General features: G+C 39.9%; 3 protein-coding genes across 4 annotated transcripts in view; 2 read left to right on the top strand and 1 right to left on the bottom strand.

Annotated features, from left to right (window-relative positions):
- LOC145436036 (uncharacterized) overlaps window positions 1–26,693 on the top strand; it is a 450,309-nt gene that overhangs the window by 17,715 nt on the left and 405,901 nt on the right. The window lies entirely within an intron of this gene.
- On the top strand, window positions 4,382–8,756 carry LOC145436044 (uncharacterized). 2 transcript variants are annotated; one of them, XM_080313335.1, is made up of 4 exons: window positions 4,382–4,490; window positions 4,999–5,108; window positions 5,897–5,979; window positions 8,567–8,756. In XM_080313335.1, the coding sequence occupies exons 1-4, from the start codon at window positions 4,388–4,390 to the stop codon at window positions 8,655–8,657; spliced, it is 387 nt and encodes a 128-aa protein (XP_080169461.1). In that variant the 5' UTR covers window positions 4,382–4,387; the 3' UTR covers window positions 8,658–8,756. The 2 variants fall into 2 exon arrangements, with proteins under 2 accessions (XP_080169461.1, XP_080169462.1); XM_080313336.1 differs by lacking the exon at window positions 5,897–5,979.
- Window positions 18,097–26,693, bottom strand: part of LOC145436023 (putative ribosomal protein S6 kinase alpha-1) — a 56,212-nt gene continuing 47,615 nt past the window's right edge. Inside the window, exons 8-9 of the mRNA XM_080313310.1 lie at window positions 24,626–24,697; window positions 18,097–19,080 (exon numbers count right to left, since the gene is read on the bottom strand). Of these exons, the coding sequence (XP_080169436.1) occupies window positions 18,233–19,080; window positions 24,626–24,697 (920 nt within the window). The 3' untranslated portion in view covers window positions 18,097–18,232. The remainder of the gene's footprint in view (window positions 19,081–24,625; window positions 24,698–26,693) is intronic.

The raw sequence follows: 26,693 nt of genomic DNA, 5'->3' as shown, positions 1-26,693 counted from the left end.
TTTGCATCCTATTGTAAACTGGAGAGCCCACAAAATCGATGAAAACAGGCTGCACTTGACATATTACAAAGACCCCGACATTCACGCGTGTCCATACATGAGTCTCTTGATTCGGCATCAATCTTCTTCCTTTGAACTGTCTTTAGCCATTCAAGGAGTGTATGCATCAGCATACTCACATACTCTTACTTTGGAATTTTCGCTTCAAAAGCTGCTTCGGGATTTGAAAAAGTTGGATGTCTGTGACGGGTATGCAGATTTTAGCGTGGAGGATAACCTCTGGAGAGTACGTTGCACTGCAACAAAAGAGGGAGGGAAGTTGGTCGAAAAATCTAGGTCAGTTAAGTTTTTTGTGTATTGGATCTGAGAAAATTAAAATTACGAAGTTGAATAGACTTACAAAAGTTGGCAAAGAATATAAAAAAAAAACTTCAGAAATACGACCAAGTACATTGCAATGAGGTAGTTTGCAAGTTTCCAAGCAAAGCAGATACTTAATCATATATTCTTATATTATAAATATTATTGTCCTTATTTTAAAACTGTGACGCAACTATACCAACAATTTCGAGGATGTTACTTTTGCAGACATTATACCAAAACATGCGAGGTTGTCATCTCCAAAGATGGTTCTGTATGTGCAGAATGCATGAAGTCACATGTTAAATTTGATGAAAAGCAAAGGAGTAAATATCGCAGGCTGTCCAAATTGCAGGAGGTACCTATAACGCAAGCAGAAAGGGCCAGTCGAGAAAGACTAGAACAATCATGGTCTTTGTGTCAGACACGGTCAGTTGAAACATTGAATGCGTTTTACATATTGTAAGAGAGTTAGTTATGGGGCGATATAAACAATATAGGATAATATATTGGTAAGTGGTAACAGATTGGCTCGAACTAAATCGAGAATTCACCTATAAATTTTATCCAGAATTTCTGATCTTGAGTCACTGCTGGAAGCTAAGGGTGTAACATTAGGTCAAGGAATGGCTTTGCTTGGAGATTATAATGATGATCAAGTTCCATATCGTATGAAAAACCCCATTGACACAAAAAGGCACATGATCTTCTACTTCAGGCAACATTCTACTGACTAATCTTACCGTATTTCAAACACAGGTACATATATTTTATACCCGATCCACCACATCTGTTGAAAACCTGCAGAAATAATCTCTTTAACGGTAATAAGAGTCTGTGGAACATGGGTCCTATTTACAAAGAGCCAATCACTGAGATTATACGGGTATAATTGATTAGCCATTTTTTATTACTGACACTTCATATATATCCATATTTGAAAAACAGGAAGACATATCGAGAGGCGATCTTCGCATCTATCCCCAGCTGACTGAGGCCCATGCATCACCAAATGCCTGGCAAAAAATGAATGTCCGCATCGCCGCTCAAACTCTGTCTGCAACTATGGGTGAGCATTACAATTAATGAAGCTTGCACCTCGAATCAGATATTTGCTAACCAGCACCTTCTCATTTTCATAGGCTCTGTAGTTCAAAGCAGAGGATATGAGGCTTTGGGAAAATTCTTGATGACAATTGATAAATGGTTTGATTATATGAATACTGGTTATCAAGGCAAAAAGTTCAAGGAGTCGAGAGAAGCATTCAAATCTGTAACCGACCCACGGTTAAACTGGCTGTCGACGGAATTTTGTGGATACTTAGACAGCTGGGAAACTAATGCCCAAAATTTGAGATTGGTAGGAGAGGTTGACCGATCAAAAATGATTTTGAGTGATGCAACCAGAAATGGTTTGCGCATTGCCACCAAATCAATGGTCGAAATTGTGAAAAATACCCTGGGACAGATATTTGTTGTGAAGATGAAAGTGACGGCAGTTAACATCCGATATCAATATCTCCAGTTTGAATCTAAAAACATCCCTCTTCATTTGACGTTACAATCACGTCCTCTTCATTCTGAAACATAATATGAGCAACACGTCATTCATCTTTTCAACAAGCTTGGATCAACAGAACAGCAACGAGGAGAGTAGGCCTACTCCCTGATTCCGTTTGATTTCACTTCTCTATTGAAATAATTTGTCTATCATCAGTTACCACAAGAAAGGACGTAGTTTATTTTTGTCCTTGATGTTTTATAGCTATTACTTACGTCTTTAAACATTTCTTTGAGTTCTTCCTCAGTCAGATCGATCGGGTAGATATGCAGAATACACACATCTCCAAGTATCAAATGGCTGCAGAAATTGAAAGTCGCAGTCTTACACGCGGTGTCGCTGCACGGAACAACAAAAGCACTGAATCGGTCTGCCGCTTCCAGGCTAGTTTGTAAAGGCTATGAGCTGAGCACGAATCCCAGTTTTATTCCGAGTAAATATAACTAAATAAGTCGAATAGGTGCACTTAACTGTACGTGGTTATCCGAGCGTGACTTCTAGATTATTCTGGAAATTTGAACCGCGCTTCGCGCTTCGTTCGCGGGTTAATTGTTTCGGAATGATGTTGTAGTTGTGTATGTTAAATTCTGGAAGCTGGAATTGCGACTGGTACTATAGATAACTAAGGTAAACCGTAGATGCGACACTAGCGAGCATCACGTGACTTCACGCTCTAAATATACTTTACGGCACTGTTGTTGTTTTGCTTGGCGCTTATGCAGCAGGAGGCAGATTTCAGCATTAGGATGGTAATATCTATCCATGGGGTATGTTTAGCGAGTAGCTGCTCCGTATGGTTACTAACTAAGGTTGTTGGATCCATGCTACACAATCTGTGATAGGAAAACGACCAATCGAATACCATTTCGAAGCCATTAAATACGGCTGCCCGAAGCGGGTTTCTTGTTTCTCGTGATAGAAGTTCCCAAGGTATCGTATTGAAAGTAATTATACTACTAATGACGTGTTGGTATCATATCAATCAGAATAAGAAACGGAATTTCAGTCGAAACGTACAAGTAAATACAATTTTTAAGCCATAATAAATGGCTATACCACACAAGTAGAAATTCAGAGATTGGAAGTATATAGTTACTCATTACAGGTTGGATTAGAAAAAGCATTTTGGTTGGCCTGATCTAAATCCCTTCTAATATTGGAGATATCTTGATATGCATGAAGTTATGCTGCAGTGATAAGAATTATTGTTACTTGACAGGCGATTAACTGTAATAAATTTAGAATCGTACATAACTTGTGATAGGGATGGAGGGAGGTGTATTTGATCGGGAGTCACTGTTGACTGACGACGTAATTCATGACCTGCTGTACAACGACATGGAAGAAAGTAACGACAAAGAAGCATCTGGTCAAGTTGAGAAGCCTACAGCTAAAGCGGCTATTATAATAAATAGTATTTTACCTCATGACTTCATTCAACAAATCAGTGATAAAATCACGTTGTCTGACTATGGCAGGCAGAAATTTGATGGATTTTGGAGTGAGTGGCAACTGGTGATAAGACTCTGGAACCTATTGCATTGCTCAGAATAGCCACAATACTACTGCCTACCATCTATCTTCATTCAATAAGTCTGTAATGGAATCAGGCTGTCCCAATGCGGCAAGCAGAAGATTGATGGAAGTCGATGTGAATTTCAGTCGAAACAGGTGATAACGCAGAAGCATTTCACGCATGGGACTATTTCTATGAAAGTTTATCAAGGATCAAATTTATCAAACGTTTTGCTCGGCACAATGAAGCTAATGAGTCCAGTCAAAGAAGAAGAAACTTTAAGGAGGAAAATTTGGTGCGTTGTGAGCAAAAGTCCTCAGTACATTGCATGGGCACTTTCAACAACACACGTGGCCCTCTCGGAGGAGAACACCGCGGTTTGGAAATTGTAAAATCCGCATTGCAATTTCCAACCACGTGGCTCCTTCATTTCATTTATGAAGAGGAAGGCTTGGCCAAATATTCGATGAATAATTTCATCTCAAACGCAAGTAAAAGTAGCGATTTCCAATAAGGCTGAGTTTAGAAGTAGTCAAATATCATAACCATTTATTTTCATGTTATTAATGTTCATTATCGTTTACAATTAACTGTTGATGAGAAAACAACGCGTGAACGACGCGACAAATGTTATTATTGCTCAACGACTGCATTCAGAATAAAGGGATTAAGCTGATCGCTTACCCTCGCCGAGAGAGAAAAATGTAACAATGCCCCTTTCACGCTTGCATAGACGCGCTTCCATAGACGAGAGATCGACGAGAAAAAGGCATTTAATCAGCGTCGGCGATAGGCGTCGCGCGCAGCAAATTGAAATTAGGCGATATCATGAAGAAATGTTGTTATAGCAGTAGCGTTGACTTGGAATTTTCGGGATAGAATCTAGCCTGGAAGGGGGTAGAACGTTCTTCAATTCTACCCCCCTGTCTACGCCCCTGGTCAGATCCATCATGAAAAAGGTCGCTACTACCCGTGTTTGGAGCAGTTACAGCCGTGTTGGAAAATGTGGGAAGGAGGCTTTTAACGAGCTCGCGTTGTACAAGATCATATATAGTGAGCAACATTTATGTTTACCTTCGAACCTATCCATATGTGTTCAGTAGCCTACCTTACACCCCATGTAAATGTTGAGCTAGCTCAGTGATTCTCAAACTTTTTTGACACGCTACCTTGACAATAGCTAAAATTTATGCCACCGCCCCTTTATCGTCATATCAAAAATATTAAAACGAGCAGCCAGAATATTAGTGACCCCACCACATTGTTTGGCGGCATGCATGGTGTTCTGGCTACACTACGTTACCAGCCTGAACTATCGCGTCTCCAGCAGGACTGCCGTGTGTGCGCAGCGTGTGCGAATGTTATGTTATATTGGCATCAGACTGACACAGGGAAACTCATTTCAAGGCCAAAAAACATCGAATATCTCGATGGGCATCGCGCCTGCCCTGTGATGCTTTCACACCTCTCAGTTTGAGGACCACTGAGGATTTACACTAAATATGAATACTTTTGTGATTTTTAAATAGTACCAGTAATGTTCGTGATATCGCTTTTTAAGGACCTTGTAAAAGGATCCATGGTGAGGCTCTGACCAAAAAATCTTACATTCATGTTGTCATGGAGGCGCTGCACCACTTCTCTCATCAGAAAGGCGGATGTCAATTGAAGGTATGATTTCCATATGTATACTTGACATGGTCCATGGACTACTGAGATGTTACAGTTCTTAGGCTTGACTGGTATTCATCCAAGTACGGCAGGCCCGCCGGCTTTGAGTGGCCCGCGAGGCAATTCTCGAAATAAGTTATAATATCAACAACAAATAAATTACCCAGGTAATTTATCGTTAACTCGCAAGACCAACCGCAAATTTGATTAGCCTCACCGCGGACTTTAGTCTGTTGATGACTAAAATATCAGTTCCGACATGTAGGCGTAGCCAGGAGCCATTTTCGTAGATCTTCGTATATGACCATAAAGTAGAACATCTCGTAACGGATTTCTTTGTCTTGATATTTTTTTAGCGCTGCACTCGATTTATTGCCAATCGATTTCTTGCTTTTAGTATTGGTGTCTCCTCCTGAAACGTCTTATTTACGGAATTGATATAAGCTTTATTGGCAATTATGCGAGAGCGTGTCGTCCGACATGCGACTTCGCGTCTGCACTCGCGAAAAGATCGTCGACGATGAAACCTTTGCACAAAGTGATAGACGCACTTTCACTGAGCTCTTCGATATTGATATGTCCAAGCGTTGATTAATCATGTCCTGGCCAAATGACCCCAGCGGTTTACAGCGTCGACCCACAATATATGCAACTAACAATGTTTTATTGACCTAATTCTTTCATTAACTTGAATAATATTTTTGCGCGACTAGGACATGTTTTCATGACATGATTGTTAATGATTTTGATGTGTGGTAATATGAGTCCTTTTTTGCCGTTACCTATAGTCCGGTTCGCTCCTATGGGACGACTTGAAAAGGACATCAACATTCAAGATTCGCAAATCTCGTGTGGCCCATTGGCCGAAAAAGTTGGCAACCCCTGATGTACGGTATCAATAAATTTTGTCAATCATTATTCAACCGATTAACCAATTCAGTGTCATGGTTCAATTATTCAAATGTGATACGATGTAATGTTATTCAACAGAATGTTATGTAATTTAACATTGCAAGTCTATTATGGTTAGTGCAGCGGTGGCCAACCTTTTTCAGAAAGTCTATTATGGTTTGTGCGGGGGTGGCCATTGGCCAACCTTTTTCAAATTTTTTCAAAGTTCATGAAAGAATTCGGTCAATGAAATAATGTTGGTTGCATATATGTGGGTCGCCGCTGCATACCGGTGGGCTCATTTGGCCAGGACATGATTGATCAACGCTTGGACATATCAATATCGAAGAGTTCAGTGAAAGCGCGTCTATCACTTTGTGCAAAGGTTTCATCGCCGACGATCTTTTCGCGAGTGCAGACGCAAAGTCGGATGTCGGACGACATGTTCTCGCATAATTGCCAATATAGCTAATATCAATTCCGTAAATTAGACGTTTCAGGAGGAGGCACCAATACTGGAAGCAAAAAATCTATTGGCAATAAATCGAGCGGAGCGCTAAAAAACATCAAGACGAATAAATCTCTTACAAGATATTATAATTTATGGTAATATACAAAGATCTACGAAATGTGCTCCTGGCTACGTCAATATGTCAGAACTGCTATTTTAGTAATCAACAGCCTAAAGTCTGTGGTGGGGCTAATCTAATTTTCGGTTGGTCTTGCAAGTCAACGATAAATTACCTGGGTAGTTTATTTGTTGTTGATATTATAACTAATTTCGAGAATTGCCTCGCAGGCCACTGAAAACCTTCTTGCGAGCCACATTTTTCCGGCCCCGGGTTAGTGCCGGATTCACAGTGTACCCAGTCTTGGGGCAGAGATAATAAAGTTGGGTGATCTATCAAGTCAATCATCGCATTCCTCAGGATTTAACAACCCAGGATTTTTAAAAACGGTTGATTTAGCAAACCTGAGCAAACTACAGATAACTAGTTATCTATAAACCGAATGTACAGAGTACAATGCCTAACATTCGTACTCGCTAATATATCCAATAATGACCGTAACAATCGTCTCCTAACAGTCATAGGTGATGACTTCCCTCACCAATCAGCCAATTATGCACAGTTGCACACACAATTGCAGAGCGATGTATCTATATTCTGTAAACACTTTTGTCGCCATATAACAGGCGAGCCTACCCGTGACCCGCGAGGTTTTGAGTGGCCCACGAAATTCTTGAAATTAGTTATATTTCGTAAAAATTATTACCAATGTAATTTATTGTGAATTCGCCGACCAACAATTTCATTTGCTTGAGCGAGAAATTTGGGATGTCAATGACTAAAATATCAGTGCTGACGTACTAACGAAGCCAGGATTTTTTGTGCGCAGCTTAGATTTTGTGTGCGCAGAGCACCGCACATTTGCGGGAGGGAACATTACTTGTAAGCGCCTTAACCGAAAGTGTAGATGTTTATACGTCCAAGTGCTGAAGGCTCCTGTCCTTGCATAATAATGTCAACGTTATATAGAGGCTACCACAATATATGCAAGTAGCACTGCTTTTCGCCGAATTCATTAATTAACTTTGAAGAAATTTTGCGCTTAGCTTGGTCAAGACATAAATGCACATTGCACATTGACTTTTCACACTTACTGATTTAGATGCATAGTACCAGTGTTGGGATCACGTCATTACCCTCGAGTCACAAGTCATTTAGAGTCGTTGCAGAATTTGACTCCAGTCAAGTCAATCGATTTTCGGGGGTAACTCAAGTCAAGTCACGATTCAGGTCAAATTGAATTTGCGAAGTATGAGTGCTGGGTAAAAGACGGATTTAATCGGTCATTTATCTTCAATCAAATAATATAAAGTTAAATATAAATGTAAAAGGCGTTGTAGAACTACTAATAGCATATGTGAGTAACTTTATATCTACACGCTACGGTCTATTATCAGCCAAAATAGAGGATCGAATACGAAGGCTCCTCGAGAAGTTGCAATAAATTGATATGGTACAATATACTACCCATCCGTGAGAATAGAGACGCATAAACTATATTCGTTCGATTTAAATTATACAAGAGGGTTGGTAAAAGATGGCACTGCACAATTTAAGCACTGTGCTGTCTGAGAAACGAAGATACCTTGCTAACAGAATAAACTACTACTACGATGACAACGCAAGCATAAGCTGTGACCGTTTCGTTTGCGGTCAATTAAATTATTATGTAAGAATGGAGGATCAGTGAAATGTGCGATCAGTGAATGGCTGTTTGCTCTCACAAGTGACACCTGCATATCGCAAAAAATCCGAACGCACAAAAGATATAGGGTTATTTAATTGACACCGTTTACTTGATTACTTGAAATTGACTCGTAACTTTTGCTCCGAGTCACGAGTCAATCCACATATCTGGAGCGCCGAGTCGAGTCAAGTCATTTTTGCAAAGAGACTCGAGTCAAGTCGAGTCATACGAAAGAGTTGACTTGAGTCTGACTCGAGTCAAGTCAAGAGTCGAGCATGTCTTTAACATTCAATGTTGTTGTTTCTCTGTAGGGTTCTATGGGGAAAAAGGCAGAATGCAGCTTCTTGTCCTCGTCGTCAGAAGATGAATAAGACACTCACTCCGTTGGATTTTGGACCATGATTATTTTTTCATTGTTTCGTTCTATTATTTTTTCATTCGTTTCGTTCTGAGTTTCTTTGACACTGTTTTCTATATGAATTATAAGTTCATCAAATGCAATGTTTAGTGTGATACGTGTATGATGTGTCCGCAGCCAGCCTCAGGTATGCCTAAATATGGGAATACAGTGATGTTAGTATGCCAGGATGTTTTTTTGACCATCGATTGTACGTTCTAAAGCATTGTAGATACAGAGTTTTATCTACGTTTTATTAACGATCCCGATTTGCGTGAAAAACGCGTTAAAACGCGTCGACACAAAAACCCACTTAAAACTAACCTGCCAGTCTTTAATATGAACTAAATAAAAACGTTTTTTTAACCTCAATGGGCTGTTTCGTGTTTGCTGGGGCGGGCCACATTTGCCGGCCACCCCTGATATAGACAGGACCATTCGATAATTTCAGAGCCGGAGCAGTGGTTATAATGCGGCTCCGGAGCTGGAGCCGGAGCTAATGTATGATAGAAGAGAGCTCCGGAGCTGGAGCAGTTTAAATTTACGGCTGCTCCGAAGCCCTGGTTCAAACCATAACCACTTGGGGAAGAAATGTAAGTGGGAATGGTCTACTTGACGTATAAGTGAAAATACTTTGTTATTGGCCCCGTCCGATATTGTGGGTGGATATATTTTCAGCCTGAGATCGCGTACTATAGCTAGGATTAGCTACCCAGCAGAAGAATTGTTATCGGACTCTCCGGAGCCATTGAATCCACGGCTTCTTGCGTTCAGCAATGTGAACGCTCTGATAAGCTGCAGAAAGTCGTTTTGGCTTGTTTGCGCCGTCATGTTGTGTAAATATCCTAATATTATATTAGGATAGACAAAACTAACAAAATATTCGTTGCTCACGTTATCAGTGATCAACCATTAATCACGCGGCAGTTAACTTTGGTTGTCGAGCGGTGTGTCGAAAGAAAGCCAATATTTACATTTTGCAGGCTCGCTTGTGGCATATGTTCGCGTGTCGGCAATCAATGCCGCTTCTTTTCGGCGCAAATACCATATGGTCGTGCAGCGGCAATTCGTATGGGCGGGTGGTGAATGACTGTGGATGAATCGAACGTAATTTTGTTTCAGTGCCTCCCAAAATATTATTGTCCGCTGCGGACCTCTCGTGAATAGCGCACCGATATCAACTTAGCAAGGTAAACAAAAGCATTCTGCATTTTCAAGATATAAACAATTTGTTCATTCGGTCATACGTGAATTAATTAGGGCTGATTACCCATTTTCGGAAAACAAAACTATATCATGACTGTAAGTGTGAGAGAGATATAGTTGCATATCTTGATTCGGGATTGCATTAACTCGATTCTCATTGTTTTCCTGATTCAAACTTGATTGTCATTCGAGCCCTATCAAAATCAGCTGAATCATGTCTAGCATATTTTTTCGAAAGAGATTGAGTATGGTTGAGTATGGTTGGGAAAAGTAAACTTTCCTTTTCTTTAAAAAAATTCGTTGTTTTCAGCCAGTTTCCCTTGCCGTTTACCCAGAGCCGTAACAGCACTTCGTCAGACCCCCACAAAAACGTTGGTCTTGGGCCCCCATAGGGCAATAAACCGAACTTATGGGGGGCTTCGCCCCTAGACCCTCTTTCGCTGTCCGCTCTTTGCCGCTACTTGTCATCTAGCCTACATTGGGTGAGGGGGAGGTGAGGGTAAGCTATTCTCGCCTAGACGCGCGAAGCGTGGAAAATTTCAACAATTCATGACTGAATCCGGTCAATATGATCGGGAATTGCATATATATTGCTTTAAATTTTTATCCTGTCTCTGCTCACGTAATCAGATTTACCGGTAGAGCTGAGTGAGGTGTGTTTGAAAAGGTAGAACCCCTCCCCCATCAGTTGTTTGCTTTTGTGACGAAATTAGCTGCACTTTTCAGTGAGCCAGCGATAAGCGCGAAAATTTTCGATCATTCATGATAAAATCGGCCAATAAGATCGGGAGTTGCATATATATTGCAATCAATATCTTGACCTCTCTGCTCTCATTACCAGATTTACCGGAAACTGTAGGGCCCGTAAATAATACTTAAACATCTTCGGTCTGGCGGACCCGTTGGTGTGACTTCGTTACATGATGATATTTCGTGACCTCCTGTCTGTTATATCAAAAAATATAGAATCGCCCAAACGTAGGCTACTAAACTAAATGACGCACACGATTTCAAATTGGTATTTCTTCACTGGCAAATCATTGTTCTCTGCGGGATGGTAGGTATTTGACTTCTGAGGTTCAGATTTCCATGAGAGGAAAATTTGGCGCCAGTCATTTAGGTGCCTGTGAACAATCAAACCTATATGTATTTTGGATATATAACGAAGTTTGCGGTAAGCTTAAGGGCAGTCCTTTTCGGCCAAGGCTTTCGCGCTGCCGACCGTCCTGGCACACTTCTTGGAGTTGCATGTAATATGTCCTAAATCGTTATATATCTTGGTGCGTAGTGGCGTGGTAATGGCCACGCCGATATGTCCATTTCTATAAATCTTACGTTTTGTTTCATATGGGAAGAGTACGAAATAATCAAGATATTTGTGAAAATTTTTTAAAAAAGTTGTTTAAATTTTCAAAATATACTCTATAATTTATGCTAATTCACGAAATAATTTTGGGCCCCCTTCGAGCTCGCCCCCCCACCCTATTGGGGTAATTTTGGGGTGCGGCAGTTACGGTCCTGATTCTAGTTCTAGTTCAAGTAGCGAGTTTTAAAAAGTAGTTAGGCCTAGTTCTATAGTTATAGCTGCGAATTTTAAAAATTGAGTAGTTCTAGTTGCGCTTTTTGAAAATCCAGTAGTTTGTACAAGTCTGGTTTCGATTATTATTAGATCGCGCATATTAGATTCTCGTGAGAATGCAACTGATCAGCGGTTGCTAGAACACAACCACGCCATAGATATGAACTCGCTGTCCTCGGCAAGCATTTGGCTGAGAATACAATTTGCGCTAAAACATATCCCGACAAAAGATTTTCTTTATTAGATAGAGGCCGCACTCTGTTTCATTTGTCTGCACTAGAAACGACTTTCATCAAAATCCCCCGACCGCGCTTGTGTCAGCGAAAGAAATTTTTAGTATAGGGGAGATGTGGTACCGATGGATCAAAAATTGGAAAATGATCGCTGGCCCCGAAATGTTCAGCCGAAAACAACAGGTCTTTTGCTGGCTCAGCACTTTGATACAAGCTCTACCTATCGCGCACATATACATGAATATCCGTCTTTTCAAAAAATACTTGTGGACGTTCAAAATTTGTTGCTCGAACGTGTCATCGGTCCCCACCCGGTGGGTCCAATGGCACACGACCCGGGAACCTATGACACATATACCTTAAATACCTCAGATGTGACAACTTTTCTTGCTCAGTATTATAATCTAAGCTATACAGTAAGCCAAAGAAGAATGTTTGATCGCAACCGTCAAGAAATAGAATAAATGTTACCTCAAATGTTGTCATAAAATCACGTTTCAATTGAGGCTTGGACTTATAAATTTGAGGGTACATACATATTGCCCGAGAATCGACAATGTGACTTCCAAGCACCTCGTTATAGCGTTAAAACATCATATGCAATTATTACATAAAGATTTTCTGTACGTAGGCATGTTTCATTTGTTTTATGATTAGTATGCTCGATTATTTTGCTTGATTTGGCTATTGTATCATCGGTCCCCACCCTACGAATTTTATACATGGATCGAAAAAAATTCCACTCAAGGAAAGTAGCCTACTGTAAAAAATAATAGGTGGCATTATATAGCCTGATACAAGCCCTGCACTTCACAATAAAAAGGATTGCTGGTTTGTTCGTGTTGAAGGTTACAAAGAAAAATGTATATGTCGATATAAATTTACTTTACACCCCCCAAAACAAAAAACATCTGTGAGAGACCCCATAACTCGCGTACGTCGATTTTTTTTTGTATGTGAGGAAAGATTTTGCCAGCAAGCAATTGTAGACAAGTTCACGGAGTGTAATCATGAAATTATCATAGAGAATTTTCAAAGTATCTTCGGTCCCAGTGATCCATCGGTACCACATCTCCCCTACCTATATTAGGGTTGCCATACGTCCGAAATTTCCCGGACATGTCCGGAATTTCACTGTTAAAACGGCGTCCGGGAGGAATTTCTAAAATATGCCTAAATGTCTGGAATTTTGAAGGCTTGAAGTGAGCTCATAATTTTGTAGCAAATCAGCATAAACAATATATTATTTCTGGGCAGATTTATGCTACATGATATTTTTCTTCGCGCTGCGCGCGACTTAGAATCATGTAGGCCTATGTTGGTTATAATATGGGGACTATAACACCCTCGCAAAAACTGCGATCAGCAATAAAATAACATTCATTTACAAAAATAAGTCTAATTGTAATCGCAATTAAAAGATAACGGTATATATTCATAGAGTCGGGTTAGGCCGTTTGGATGCTTTATTCAAAGGTTCTAAACCTGGGGTAGTTTGCCTTTATTATGGGGTTCGCGAATATGTTGAACGTAATCAGCTTCCAAAATAGGCCATGAGTAAGTCTGGACAAATATGCCAACCTTTAATTAGTAATCAGCTCATCAAATTTTGAGCTGGACCACGGAACATTTTCGAATTGGAAATGAAATCGCTACCATAAAAGGTCGGAAACCACCGAATGTGTGGCGTTTATATAGCTCGGTGGTGCGGTGCGCATTAGGCTGATAAAAATCTTATCGTAGTAACGTGAACATGACTTAGCGATGCACAATTACGCTCCTTACATTTTCGAAGTCATCATCCTCCACCCGGTCTACCTCTAACTCTGATCATGTAGTACATGGAAGAACCAATATTATTGATATAATTCATTCAAATAATTTAACAGCCAAACGCATTTAGTAAGCCCCCAGAAGTTGCATCGATTAACTGACGGTGGGCCCAAGATCAGTGTTTAGAGCTAGACAAAGCTTTGCTTGTGTGACGTCATCTTGATCGATAATGTGATCATACCTCATTTTGAAATCCGCTAGTGGGCGCTAAAGAACGTGGGGAATTTGTTCAACCAAAATATGGCAACCCTAACCTATATCTAAAAATTGGTCACATAACAGCGCTCGCGGTTTGCCTGTATTTCATGTTATTTGTTTCTATGACGTCATAATTGGTTCTACGCAATGTAGCTAGAGGCAAGTTTTTGAAATTTATCATTCGCTGACGATTGCCCCTCAAGAGTGTCATTTCGTTAAGCTTCGGGTTTCAATATATTTATGCATTGACTATATACTACAGTTCTGTACCCCAAAAAGTATCTTCAAAGTCCTCATTCGTTGACGATTGCCCCTGAAGTGTGTCATCACGTTATTTAGCTTCGGGTTTCAATATATTTATGTAACGAATATATTGCTCAAATGTGTATTAAAGTTCTGTACGCGTACCGAAAAAGTATCTTCAAACACTGTAGATTACTGGTAAACGAATCGAACTGTACATGAACAGAGTGCTAAAATATCATTATAACGAATATTTATTGCAAATCAGCGTTACTTCTGCTGCACCCCTTCAGGTACCAGTTCAAAAACGCGAAGCTTAATCAGTAAAACTGCAGATGATCGCATTGTTCAGTTAAAACCTAACAGGGTGATGTCAATTGCAAATGAGCTCACAAATATTGGAGATATAATCTGATTTCATAACGATAGGGTGTCGATTTCGAACTGTAACCTCCCCTGACTAGCCTACGGCATACGACGTACCACAAGAAGAGTCATCATCTAATACTAATCGGGCCGTATTGCCTGCAACCAATGATGGCCAAGACGGGCACGTCATTACAAATCATATGTTCGAGATGAGTATTCGTCTTGACCCGGGAACACGGATAAGAAGCGCTATGATAGAATATTATAACGAACAAACAATCCGATCACCTTATATGGTAGAATCATTGTATAATATAGATAGGAAAAATAATAGTCAGGGTTGTAACCAAGTCACATTGTTCGAGTCACGAGTCAATCTTACTTTTGTGGTTTTGACTCGAGTCAAGTCGAGTCATTTTCAATTCATCATCGACTCGAGTCCGAGTCCAAGTCACCGTGTAAAGGCTCAAGTCCGAGTCATAGTGTTATGACTCGAGTCGAGTCCAAGTCACAGTATTGAAGTCATGTTCAACTCATGTTTTCAATCCTGAATTAGCTTATAGCTTATAGAGAATCAACGAATTCATCCTACATGCTATCTGATATAGAACCAACGAATTCACGTCTAGATACCAGCTGATAGAGAATCAACAGATGCATGTTTATGTAGACGTGCAGTTTTTCTTTCACATTATCAGGTGTTCGACTAAAAAAAAGGTCAGCTTTCCTACTCAGCTCCCGAAATAGCCGCCGGAGCGTTACTACTATGAGAGTAAATTTTGGATTAATTACAAATAGAGATTTTCGAATTTTACCGGCTACCTCATGATAATGTTATATTGTGTAAAAATAAGATTCATAGCAAAATTGGCTCAATTCCAACTAGAAAAAGCGAATTTATCAGAGTGGAATATTTTGGATGTCTCAAAATAGTCGGCTTACTACTAGCATGTAATTATATTATACGAAATAATTTCTCACCAAAAACACTCCCTTTATTTTCAAATATAAAATTTTCTTCTCTCATATCATTGATTCCACTTTTTAAAATTAAGCCAGATTCAGTGTTCTTTTTATGCAACATAACAATTTTACCAAGTAGCCACCCAGTAAAATAAATAAGAAGTTATTTGTGATCAACCCTATACACTATTATTTGTGAACAACCCTAACACAACATTAGCCATTCATTTTTACTCACATGCACAATGCACATACCTAACAAAACGTCAAAAGGACGGAGTGTATTGTGTGTTTTCACTGACAGCAGATCAAATCAATGACGAGTTACAATTCAAAAATACTAAAGTGTAAAGAAGATCCGCATATATGTTATAGCGGCATGGCCTTAGAATAAATCAACATCTACTGAAACACGTTCCACTGGTGCACTAGATACAGGAATTGACAAGCATTTCTTAACCACATTGAAGAGCATTGGATACTCATTATTTCTGGTCGCCCAATAATGCAAAGAATCATCGCCTTCTAATCTATACATGAGCTTATCAGTCTCTTTAAAGTACTTATGACCATCTGAGTCGTTTCATTGCCTCTAATTGAACTTTGCTTCGATTGTTTGCTTGTATAATTGAAAAGTCTCGAGTACTTTGATTGCGGAGGATCTATTACCTCTTCATCACAGGATGATTTTGTACAATGCATTGCTACTATATGCGCCATTGTCTGTTGTTTTAACGGCGGCATGTCTGATATCAGACGAGTGCAACGAAAGCAGTGGCGACAAATAGCGATATCTGCAAAATTCGTCATATGCGTTGATCTAGCCAGTACGATTCGCAAATTTCTTCATCTTCAAGTCATATAAAATATGCCGAGTCAATGACTTGGGTCGAGTCATGCGTAATGACTCGAGTACAAGTCGAGTCAATCCAAATATTGACTCGAGTCGAGTCGAGTCATTTTCCCTTTTCAAGAAAATGACTCAAGTCAAGTCACCAAACATTCGTGACTCGAGTCGAGTCATGACTCGAGTCATTACAACCCTGATAATAGTAAGCAGACATGGGGTAATCGTGATTAGTAATCGTAATCGATTACAGCATTTCCAAGTAATCGTAATCGCAATCAATTACATTCGAAAAAAATCCGAAGTAATCGTAATCGTAATCGTAATCGACTACTTCACATATCTAATCGATTTCTATGTGAAAGAACGATTACTTTTCATTTGTGCAGTGCCCATGACATAAACTGAACAGCAACGAAGAGTGCGATTTAATACAGGTTTTGGATAGCGGAAATGTCTAAAGCATCCCAACGACCTCAAGCGATAGAGCAGAATACATCTTTACCTAGTACTTGATAATACAGTTAGGCCCCATTCTGTGAATTGTGAATAGGCCTCTTCTTTATTGTAATTTTCATTTTTCGGAAGTAAATGCACGAAAATAGCAAATGTTAAATCATTGAAATGAAAAATTCTACATGCTTGAGAAATATGATCTCTCCAGTACCTAAATAGATGACACAGATATCCATGAAAACATAATTACCGTTGTTAACACATACACATACAATTCTACATATACATTACACGCGGGTGGTTGCGAGGCCCCCGAACTAAAATATTATAGGAGCTGATGAATAAAAAGATGTTCTTAAGCAGTGGTACACAACCTGAATCAGCTTCCAAAATCGAAACCAGCCCAAAATGTGAACCATGCAATCGTTTTTTTTTTGCAAGTATGAAGGTGTTCAAGATGGCATTCATAAATTTCTCGTTAGCGTGTCTGCTGCATCTAGCCTTGCCCCGATAAACGTGCTACCGCCAAGAATCGATTACTGTCTTTTGCGCCAAAGGCCGTGGACTAACCGACTACTCCAACTCGAACAATATTCTCTTCTTCGACGATATCAAGAAAACAAATGTTTTGGATTCGGACCAATCACATTGCCGTGCTATCTCGCTCATTTCCCACAACCACCTGATGTAACACGAATACAATCCACAAAATGAATGAATCGAAAACGAATCATCGTACAAGCTTCGCGGTTTAGTGAGTCAGCTCGAAGTTGTCGCACGTATTTCGTCATCGGAAACGGCGTGAACTTCAAGTCAAATCGATGTTAATTACGGGCCTAATGTTACCCATATATTATGAAACTGGCGAAAATCTGAATCATTTTAAGTTAGATGATTCATTTATTTTATCAAGGGACAAGTCTTAAACATGTTACATTTTGAAATTATTGCCAAAAATTCTAATATATCTGGCGGAGAGACAGAAAAGTCGTCGCGGACCGGTACTGGCGGTCGAGAACCCCTGTTCTAAAGGAAAATGTTGTTTTATAGTTGTAGTTTCAACATTGTCTTTTCATAGCCGCCTTAAGAATAGTCCTTGAACTCCAGTGGTCCATGAACCCCAGGTTAAGAATCCCTGCACAAGGGGATATTTTGAAAGATTATTACCAGACCATATTATGTTCATTCTGAGTAGAATGTTAACATTGAAACTTGTCTCAATATAAGGGATATATAGTTCTATATAGTGCCATATATCCCTGGTAAATAAATCATGGTGTTTACATGACCAAGTATTGTTCAGTCAGAAGCCACTCAAGAAGTGTAAACTACAAACAATTTAACAAAAAAAAATACTAGATAAAATTATCAGATTACCTGAAATTGGTCGTAGCAACATTTGCCTTCGTTTAGTCCTACTCAAATTGTGGACCTATGCAGGTATATATTATATATAAATTCACCCTGTATACACCAAGCTAGCATAGACTTTGAAATCTGTAGTTTCGAGTTAACGATCACAATATACAGGTGAAATATATTAAAATCAAACATAGTACATACGTTTGAAATATCGGTCCTGAAGAATGTCTTTCGGTAACGGGCAATTTTTGGGATCCTCACTTAATAATATAAAGGTGAAATATATTAAAATCAAGCATAGGACATACGTTTGAAAAATGGGTCCTGAAGAATGTCTTTCGGTAACGGGCGATTTTTGGGATCATGACTTAATAACTTTAGGATCAGACGAAGCAGCTGTTTCTGTTTCTTCGGGTATGGCTTCATTTCTTTTTTTACTCTTGACAAGTCGGGGCCTTTGTTCTTCATAATGTTTGTTCGACGAAATTCTGGTACGATTCCATACGGATGTGCTCCACAAGAGAATAGCATGCTGAATACCACGCCTATGGAAAATGAGTCCGAGCGGTAAGAATATCTTGGCGGTTTTTTATGGATCTCAGGGGCTTGATATCCTTCTGTGCCTGCCACTGGTTCACTAATGATCACTGTAGTTTGTCCATCCTGGATCTCTTTGCTCAGACCAAAGTCTGAGATCAAGCAGTGGCCTTTTGATGAAATAAGAATATTTTCTGGCTTGATATCGCGATGTTGAATTTCATGTTCATGGATGAATGCAACTCCGTTTACAATCTGATCGGCGTATGAAATGCATTCCTCAAGATTGACCTGGTCACTTTCATTGATGATGTCTCTTAATGTTTTTGGATATAGAGGCATTGATATATAAATGAAAGGCAGTTTCTCATCTTTCATCACTTTGGCATCATACACCTTAATGACATTGGAATGCTGTTCCAGATTACGTATGATTGCAACTTCATTGTAGCTTTCATTTCTAAGCTCAGTGCAATGGATGATTTTAATTGCAACTCTGAACCAACCTCCAAGGAGCATTTGTATTCCATTGAAGACCTTTACTCCTTTTTTCAATGGTTTCTTGATGTTCATGTACAAAGTATCAGTAAGTCGAGTCCAATCTGAATGAAAGAATATTCTTTTCACGAAACCAGATAGAATAAGATATTGGTCACCAGTCACGACCACTACAATCTTTTTCCAAGAGAGGTAGTACGATGGATGGAAGCTACACCTGCAACTTTGCGGTCAAGCAGGAGTTCAAGGGGCACTGCACTCTAAAAATGATGTGGTCTCAAATTGAAGGGCAAAACGAAATGAAAATTTTGGCCGCAGCCGTTTTCTCCAGAACGCCACCGTAATGGAGCTGCAATGTATTGAAATTTCCGCAGGGGCTTCAAGCTCCAGCAGTCACGCAGAGATCCAACTTAATATAGTTGTCAGCCGATGTTATGAACGAAATAGAATACACTAGGCCCGATTTTGACATAAATCTCGTGGCTGGACAATGGACATCTTCCGTTGAACGCGGTATCTAAACCACCTTGGCGTGTACTACATATTTCCTTCATAACATCGGCTAACAACTATAACCGTAATGCGGAAATGACGTCTCATATCAAAAAGAAAATAGTTCTCTAACGAGGGCTTTTCATTGCAATCGATATATTGTCTTCCAATGTTCTCAAGATAAGTTCAAAGAAGACAAATATATGTAATCGTGATTACTAGGGCGTGATTACTTTTAAATGTCAAAATGACTCACAATTTTGTGGAAATTGTAGCGTTATTGTTTACAAAGTCCTATATTTTTTGACCCTGCCAATCGTTTGTACCGTAGTGTTGGTAAACTTACAATTTGATATTTCACAGCTTGCAGCCTACTTTATAGCCCTACCGTTGTAGACGGCCCATTGTATGCTCATTATGAATCATAATCGGTCAAATGAAACAAATATATTAACGTGGTGTTATGGTCAACGTACCAAATATCCTCACTCAGTGGTTTCCAACCGGAGGGGAATTCCCCCCTCACAGCCTGGTGGAGTCGGAGTTTGGCTGATTTTCGTTTATTGGAGTCGGAGTCGTGACACCAATAGTAGCTGGAGTCGGAGTCGTAGATAAAATACTGACTGGAGTCGGAGTTTGTGAAAATGGCCCTGACTCCGATTCCGACTCCAACTTCTTTATTATGAAAACAATTGCTTTCAAAGATAGCCTATCATTAAATTACTAATAATACCTAATCTACTCATACACAGAAGCTACACTTCGATTGTTTTATCTACATTTTAATTATACAGGATTGGATATATGTCATGTTTGAATGATTCATACATATCAGGATATTACATAGTCCACATTGAAAAAAACTTATAAAATATGAAAAAATGAAGGATATTTAGAAAGGCATTCTTTCATGTTAATTGCATAGTGAATAAATAATTCGAGCTGTGCATGTCAAGTTCTCTTAAAAAAATAGTATAAACCGGAGTCGGACTTGGTACGTTTAAAGACTCAGAGTCGGAGAGACTCCACAGCCCTGGTTAAAAAGCACTCTTTATTAGTCACACGCAAATTTTTCGTAGGGGTGGATTTTAGCTCAAATATCGACCAAGGGGTCCACTGGACGAAAAAGGTTGAGAACCACTGCTAACTGAAGCTTGGGCATTGCATGGTTCTTATATCAAGAAGCGCATGATGAAAAATTGTGATGTAGACAACATTTCAGAATGAAGCACAACTTCAGTATTGTCAGCCAACAACTACTGTTGTTGAACGTTCTTTCTCCATTCTTGGCAAGCTACTTATTAAGGATAGACACTTTCTACCAGATACTACATGAAAGTATTTCGTTGTACCACAACAAATTATATTTATTTCTACCATAATACGTCATGTAACAACTGGAATTCTTCATAGGGCCAGATTTCAATAAAATAAAGTTATTTCATGTAGAAATTTGTCAGTTTTCAGGTAAAACTACTTTGTAAAGACAGATAGTTCCAACCAGAAATGAAAATTAGTAGTACAATTCCAACATTATGTGCGAAAATACCTAATTTGCATACATGAGGTCAAAATTGAGTGTTTTTAGGTCAATAAATGTCAAAATTTTTATTTTTAGGTCAAAATCTTCCATTTTTTAGGTAAAAAAATCGCCTTAGTGATTACTTTTCCATGTAATCTTAATCGTTATGGACTATTTCGAGATTTTGCTGTAATCGTAATCTTAATCGCGTGATTTTGAAGTATCGTAATTGCAATTGATTACATTCATGTAATCACCCCATGCGGGTTACAGTATCGATATTTCATTGTGCGAGGAGAGGTGGTCAGTGACAAAGTACTTTTACGTTTTCGAAGTACTCAAGTAGTTTTTCTCTACTTGCAGTAGGCTAATCGAGTAAATCTAATTTTCCGCTACTTCTATTTTGTAATATTTTGTGACTTATTTACTTTTCGCTATTTGCAGTTTATCCAGGGATATCTAGGACTTCTAGTTTTCCAGTCTAGTTCTAGATATCCGCGTGTTCGTCAAGTCGAAGTATCATGACACCAAGATGTAGAAGTGCATGAGCTGATTTTGCGGAATCCAGAATGTGTGGAGTGACCGATAAATGTACACGAAAGTCTCGGTCAATAAAACTCATGTAGCTGCGGAGCGGTTCATGTATGCAGTTTCAGGTCGCATAGTCATCCCAAGTACAGAAATTGAAGCTTAGCAAAACATTAGTAGTTACATGATCTGCCATACTTTCAGGTGCCTCGCAAATCACTTAAAGCGGTGATGTAGTATCCAATAACAATTATCCATATCACTCATAGTCTTATTAACTGTGGGCCTTATGATGGCGGACAGGCACCATGCCGTCACATTTCCTGAAAGGTGGCAGTGGGGTAGTGAGGTAAAGAGCGTTAGGATCCACTGTTCCACAGCAAAGCTACCATTTGTATCACATGATGTGGTCGAATTCTTATGCTGTTGAAATTATATATATATATATCCTTGTATGTAGCAACACGAACCAAGCTCTTAGCATAGTCCGACTACCTCAGTTTTCAGGTTTTGAAGGTTTGTGAGGGCGTGTGACTGTTTTTCAAGACAAGCAAATTCTAGTTCTAGTTGGAAGCAGTTTTACGTTGTTTCAAGATGTACCACTCTACTTGTACTTGAGCAGAAGTCTGAATTCAACGTCTATTTCTACTTTCGTAGCTTTCTTGACTACTTGAACCACTTCTGTGTGCAAGACAACACTTAGCTGCGTTGGTATACATGAGAAGTGGATCATTTTGTTACTGAGGCGGATGCAGGCCTTTAATTTGACCAACAACAGCAAACAACCGTGAGTTGTATGTTGGTCGTGCCACGATTACCAGTGAACTCTGCCCTCGGTGAATTCGGCCTCACAAACTCGGCCTTCGGTTAATTCAGCCCTCGGGAAATTTTGTATTAAATCGTATTAACAACTATTAATACGAATTATTAAACTAATAATATTATTATCAAGTGAAACACCATGGCACCATGCCATGATAGATAGGGAAGAATCACGTGCCAGGTATACTATCGAAGACTCCACCACGCACGCGCACTACCAGTTCACCGTGATTGGTTACTGGAATTAATCGAATGTAAAACATGGAATGGCAACGACCAATTTTGCAGCTTCGTTCCGCTTCGCTTAGGCTATATTCGGAATTATTTTGCGGCAGCAACTGTAGAATTTCTGGCAGTTCAGATGTTATCTTTCAGAGGGCTGAATTTACTGAATCTGGTCTTCATCAAAAGCTACTGTCGCACTGATTCCGAAAATATAAATGAAAATATGATCCACTTTTCAGATTTCCAAAATATGGTAACCCTAGAAATTATGGTTGGGGGATATTCATGTCAGGGCACCCTAATCTTGGGATACCCTAACGTAACTTGGACACTAACCCACTACCAACCCTAATATCCCCCTCTCCAACCCTAATATTCCCCCTCGCCCAACCCTAATGTCCCTCCTCCTCTAACCCTAATCTTGGGATACCCTAACCCTAATTTGGGCCTTAAACCACTACCAACCCTAATATCCCCCTCCCCAACTCTAATATCCCCCAAGCCTAATGTCCGCCTCCCCTAACCCTAATCTTGGGATACCTTAACACCAACTTGGACCCTAACCCACCACCAACCCTAATACCCCCCCCCAACCCTAATATCTCCCCTCCCTCAACCCCTATGTCCCCCTCCCTCAACCAATGTCCCCTCTAATTTTTCAAGAGTCTGCGCAAACACGTCAACTCACTGCGTAGGCCCTTGGACAACAGTGCGCAACTAGCACCCCCCCATAGGGTGATAAAACTAACTTCTGGGTGGCTTCACCCCCTTGGCCACTAGGCTTTTGTCCGGTCATTATCATCTGCATTGGGCCCCGTTTAGTGGTTGTGTCGCCCAAACGCCCGAAGCGTCAAAAATTTATATAATTCATGATTGCATCGGCCAATATCATCGGGTATTGCAATATATTGCTATCAATTTTTATCCTCTCAATGCTCACATAATCTGATTTACCGGTAGAGCTGATCGAGTGAGGTTTTTTGGAATAGATTGGCCCTCTAAATAATAATGACATCTTCGGGCGTACCCGTTGGTATATTGACTTCGTTACACGATGCTATTTCGGGACCTCCCATCTGCCGTGTTTGTTTGTTTGTTTGTTTTGGGGTATTCATGGTGTTTATCGACCACTATGGTCATTTACACCAGGCCGATATTCTTCTTATTTTCCGTAACTGCCAACTTATAGCATGACCCACCTCTAGGCTTTTGTAAGACACCGCTGACGCGGATGAGGTGTCAAAAGATATTGAAATCGCCCAAACGTACTAAACTATAAGACGTACACGATTTCAAATTGGCATTTCTTTACCGGAAAATAATGTTCCTTCGATATGGCATTTGTCTTGTTGTGGGGTGACGTCATATTGATAGTTCGGACTGAGTGGGGACATTTGGGGCCACAAAAATATTGTAATCCTATTAATAAATAAAATGTCATGTGGTTATTCCCTGTTGAAAAATCATCCCTCATTACTTGTAAAGAAATTGACTATTGGCCTAGATCTATTTACCAATCACACGAAACATCTATCCTTATCCCAATACACCATATATTAAAGGGGCACTTCGCTCTAAAAATGATGTGGTCTCAAATTGAAGGTAAAAACAAACAAAAATTTTTGGCCGCTGCCATTTCCTTCAGAACGCCACCGTAATGGAGCTGCAATTTATTGAATTTCTACAAGACCAGCAGCCGCGGCTGCTTAATCTGTTGCATGGCACGATGTCTTCATCGTCACACTTGCTCGACGCGATAAGGCAGTCACGCAGAGAGCGAAACTTAGACACATTTCCTTCATATCATCGGCTGACAACTATCTAAAATTCGTTATCTGCGTGACTGTCTAATCGCGTCGAGCAAGTGCGACGGTGAAGATATCGTGCCATGTAACGGGCTAAGCAGCCGCGGCAGCTGGTCTTGTAGAAATTTCAATAAATTGCAGCTCCATTACGGTGGAGTTCTGAAGGAAATGGCCGCGGCCAAAAATTTTTGTTCGTTTTCACCTTCAATTTGAGACCACATCATTTTTAGAGCGCAGTGCCCCTTTAATAGCTACCTTTACCAACAGGAGCACTCTCGGAACAGTCTTCATCATTACTTGGGGGCAACGAAGGTGTTTTTGGCTGATCTGAAACATATATATGTATGTATTAGAGGTCGACCAATTATCGGTCCGGTATTGACCTAGATCAGAGGTCTCAAACTCAAATGTGCTCATGTGCTCGCGGGCCACTTTCCTACTTTTGATTACGCTGCGGGCCTATTGTGAATTCACGCCTGGCACGAAAAAATCGTATTTTAAAATGTTTGAATAAAAAGTCTGCTGTACCTGGCATAGTAGTTGTGTGTTTAGTTGTAGACACCATGAGAGAGCTCAAATGCATCAGGACATCAAAAATACTAGTGCGTTAAAATTTTGCAGCTACCGGACATTTGACGTGCCACAATTATAGGTAGAATATTTTAGAATTTTAAAACAATTGATCTGATATCATATCATTGGAGCATTACAGCCTAATCCGGGCTTCAGGCATCTCCTGATAACTAGGCTATTGATCATGTCATTACCGAAGTCAAATTAAATTTGCGTTAGATTTACCTTCGAATATTGGAACAGATCTATAACAGCTTGAATATAATGATTACTGTGCCACAGCAATACAAATGTCCAATCGCTGAAGAATCCATTGGTGTTGCAGCTGAGAAGCGTATGGTACGACTACTTCATACTCGACACATTAATTGGCGATATTAACAAGGATAAATATACCCAAGATGATACAGAATGTAATAAACTATACATCAAGACTTCAAGAGGGGGGATCACAATGCCAATGGTTGCAATACCGACCTGCTTCGATATCTAAATAGATGAATACACCTTTTGATATATTACCATTCCCATACCAGTTTGATAGTTTGTTGCGTCGGTGGTTGTACCAGGTCACGGCGTTCAGGGTCAAAATAAGTCCTTCTGTGATTGTAACGTTTGACGCGACTCAACTAAAGTCATTTTTATTTGGTCACACATTGAGTCCGTGTTAGAATGATTCTACAAAAGGTTGCACCCAAGTCGAAATCACAATTTTCAGTCACAAATCATCAACGGGTCATGTTTTACCATCATAAACAAGTAATGCTATAGTTGATCTTCCACAGCGGGGTAACTTTTAAAAGTGATGTGATAGTGAAGTTTGATGAGTAGTTCCAGGCTAAAGAGTAGTTTTAGAGCGAATTTCCAATTCTCAAATAATAAAAAAAGATACTTGGCAGTTAAATATCGTCGAATATTTAAATCCAAAATGTCATCGCGGGTGTCATAAAATGGCCTAGTGTTCGAGACCTCTGGCCTAGATGATGGTTGATATAGTGGTCGAAATTTTAAATGTATAATACGCACCCCTAAAATAGCATGCATATTCTGGGGAAAAGCCTGTACCCATGTATAGTACGCACCCTGCATTTCAGTACATGGATAGTTCCGATTTAGTGTACGATGTCATTCTTTTTTGCGATGACACTGTTAAACAATCATGACATAACGATCGCTAATCATTATACAATTAACGGGATTGTCTTTAAACGATACTAGATAGCAGCCAAAGCCACCGAGGCTGGCGGCACGATAGTTCAGGATAGCGACACGACATCTTAAGCACTAGACCTATTACAGATGCGATTGCTAATCATTATACAATTAACGGCATTGTCTCTAAACGATAGCAGATAGCAGCCGAAGCCTGCGAGGCCGGTGGCGAGATAATTTAGGCCAGCGAACCGACATCTTGCGCAGGCCGCCTATTACAGATGTGATTGCTTAGGCTAACGGTTATGTTGAGCGTACCAGGTCTGTTGGAGATGCGATAGGCTAACGGTTATGTTGAGCGTACCAGGTCTGTTGGAGATGCGACTGATTACGCAAGTGATTACATCTTGCGCACATTGCCTCTTGTATATGTATAATTGGATATGCGATTGTTTGGGCCTGTCATTGACGCGATGAATTACCGAGAATTAACACGCGTGCGTGCCTATTAGTGACCTAGTTTCGCTCGAGCACAAACGACAAACCAACTCAGCAAGAGATCGCGTGCTTGTGCACACGACTCTCGTTAATTGGCAAC

This window comes from Botryllus schlosseri, chromosome 3 (assembly GCF_051294905.1).
Source record: "Botryllus schlosseri isolate E-star chromosome 3, Bs_hap1, whole genome shotgun sequence".
Taxonomy (NCBI): Eukaryota; Metazoa; Chordata; class Ascidiacea; order Stolidobranchia; family Styelidae; genus Botryllus; species Botryllus schlosseri.
This window is presented reverse-complemented; position numbering and strand designations above follow the sequence as displayed.

Coding starts and splice junctions, on each gene's coding strand:
- LOC145436044 (XM_080313335.1), top strand. CDS start 4,388: ATGAAAAAGGTCGCTACTACCCGTGTTTGGAGCAGTTACAGCCGTGTT. Junction 5,109..5,896: donor AAGGCGGATGTCAATTGAAG/GTATGATTTCCA, acceptor CGTTACCTATAG/TCCGGTTCGCTCCTATGGGA. Junction 5,980..8,566: donor GTGGCCCATTGGCCGAAAAA/GTTGGCAACCCC, acceptor GTTTCTCTGTAG/GGTTCTATGGGGAAAAAGGC.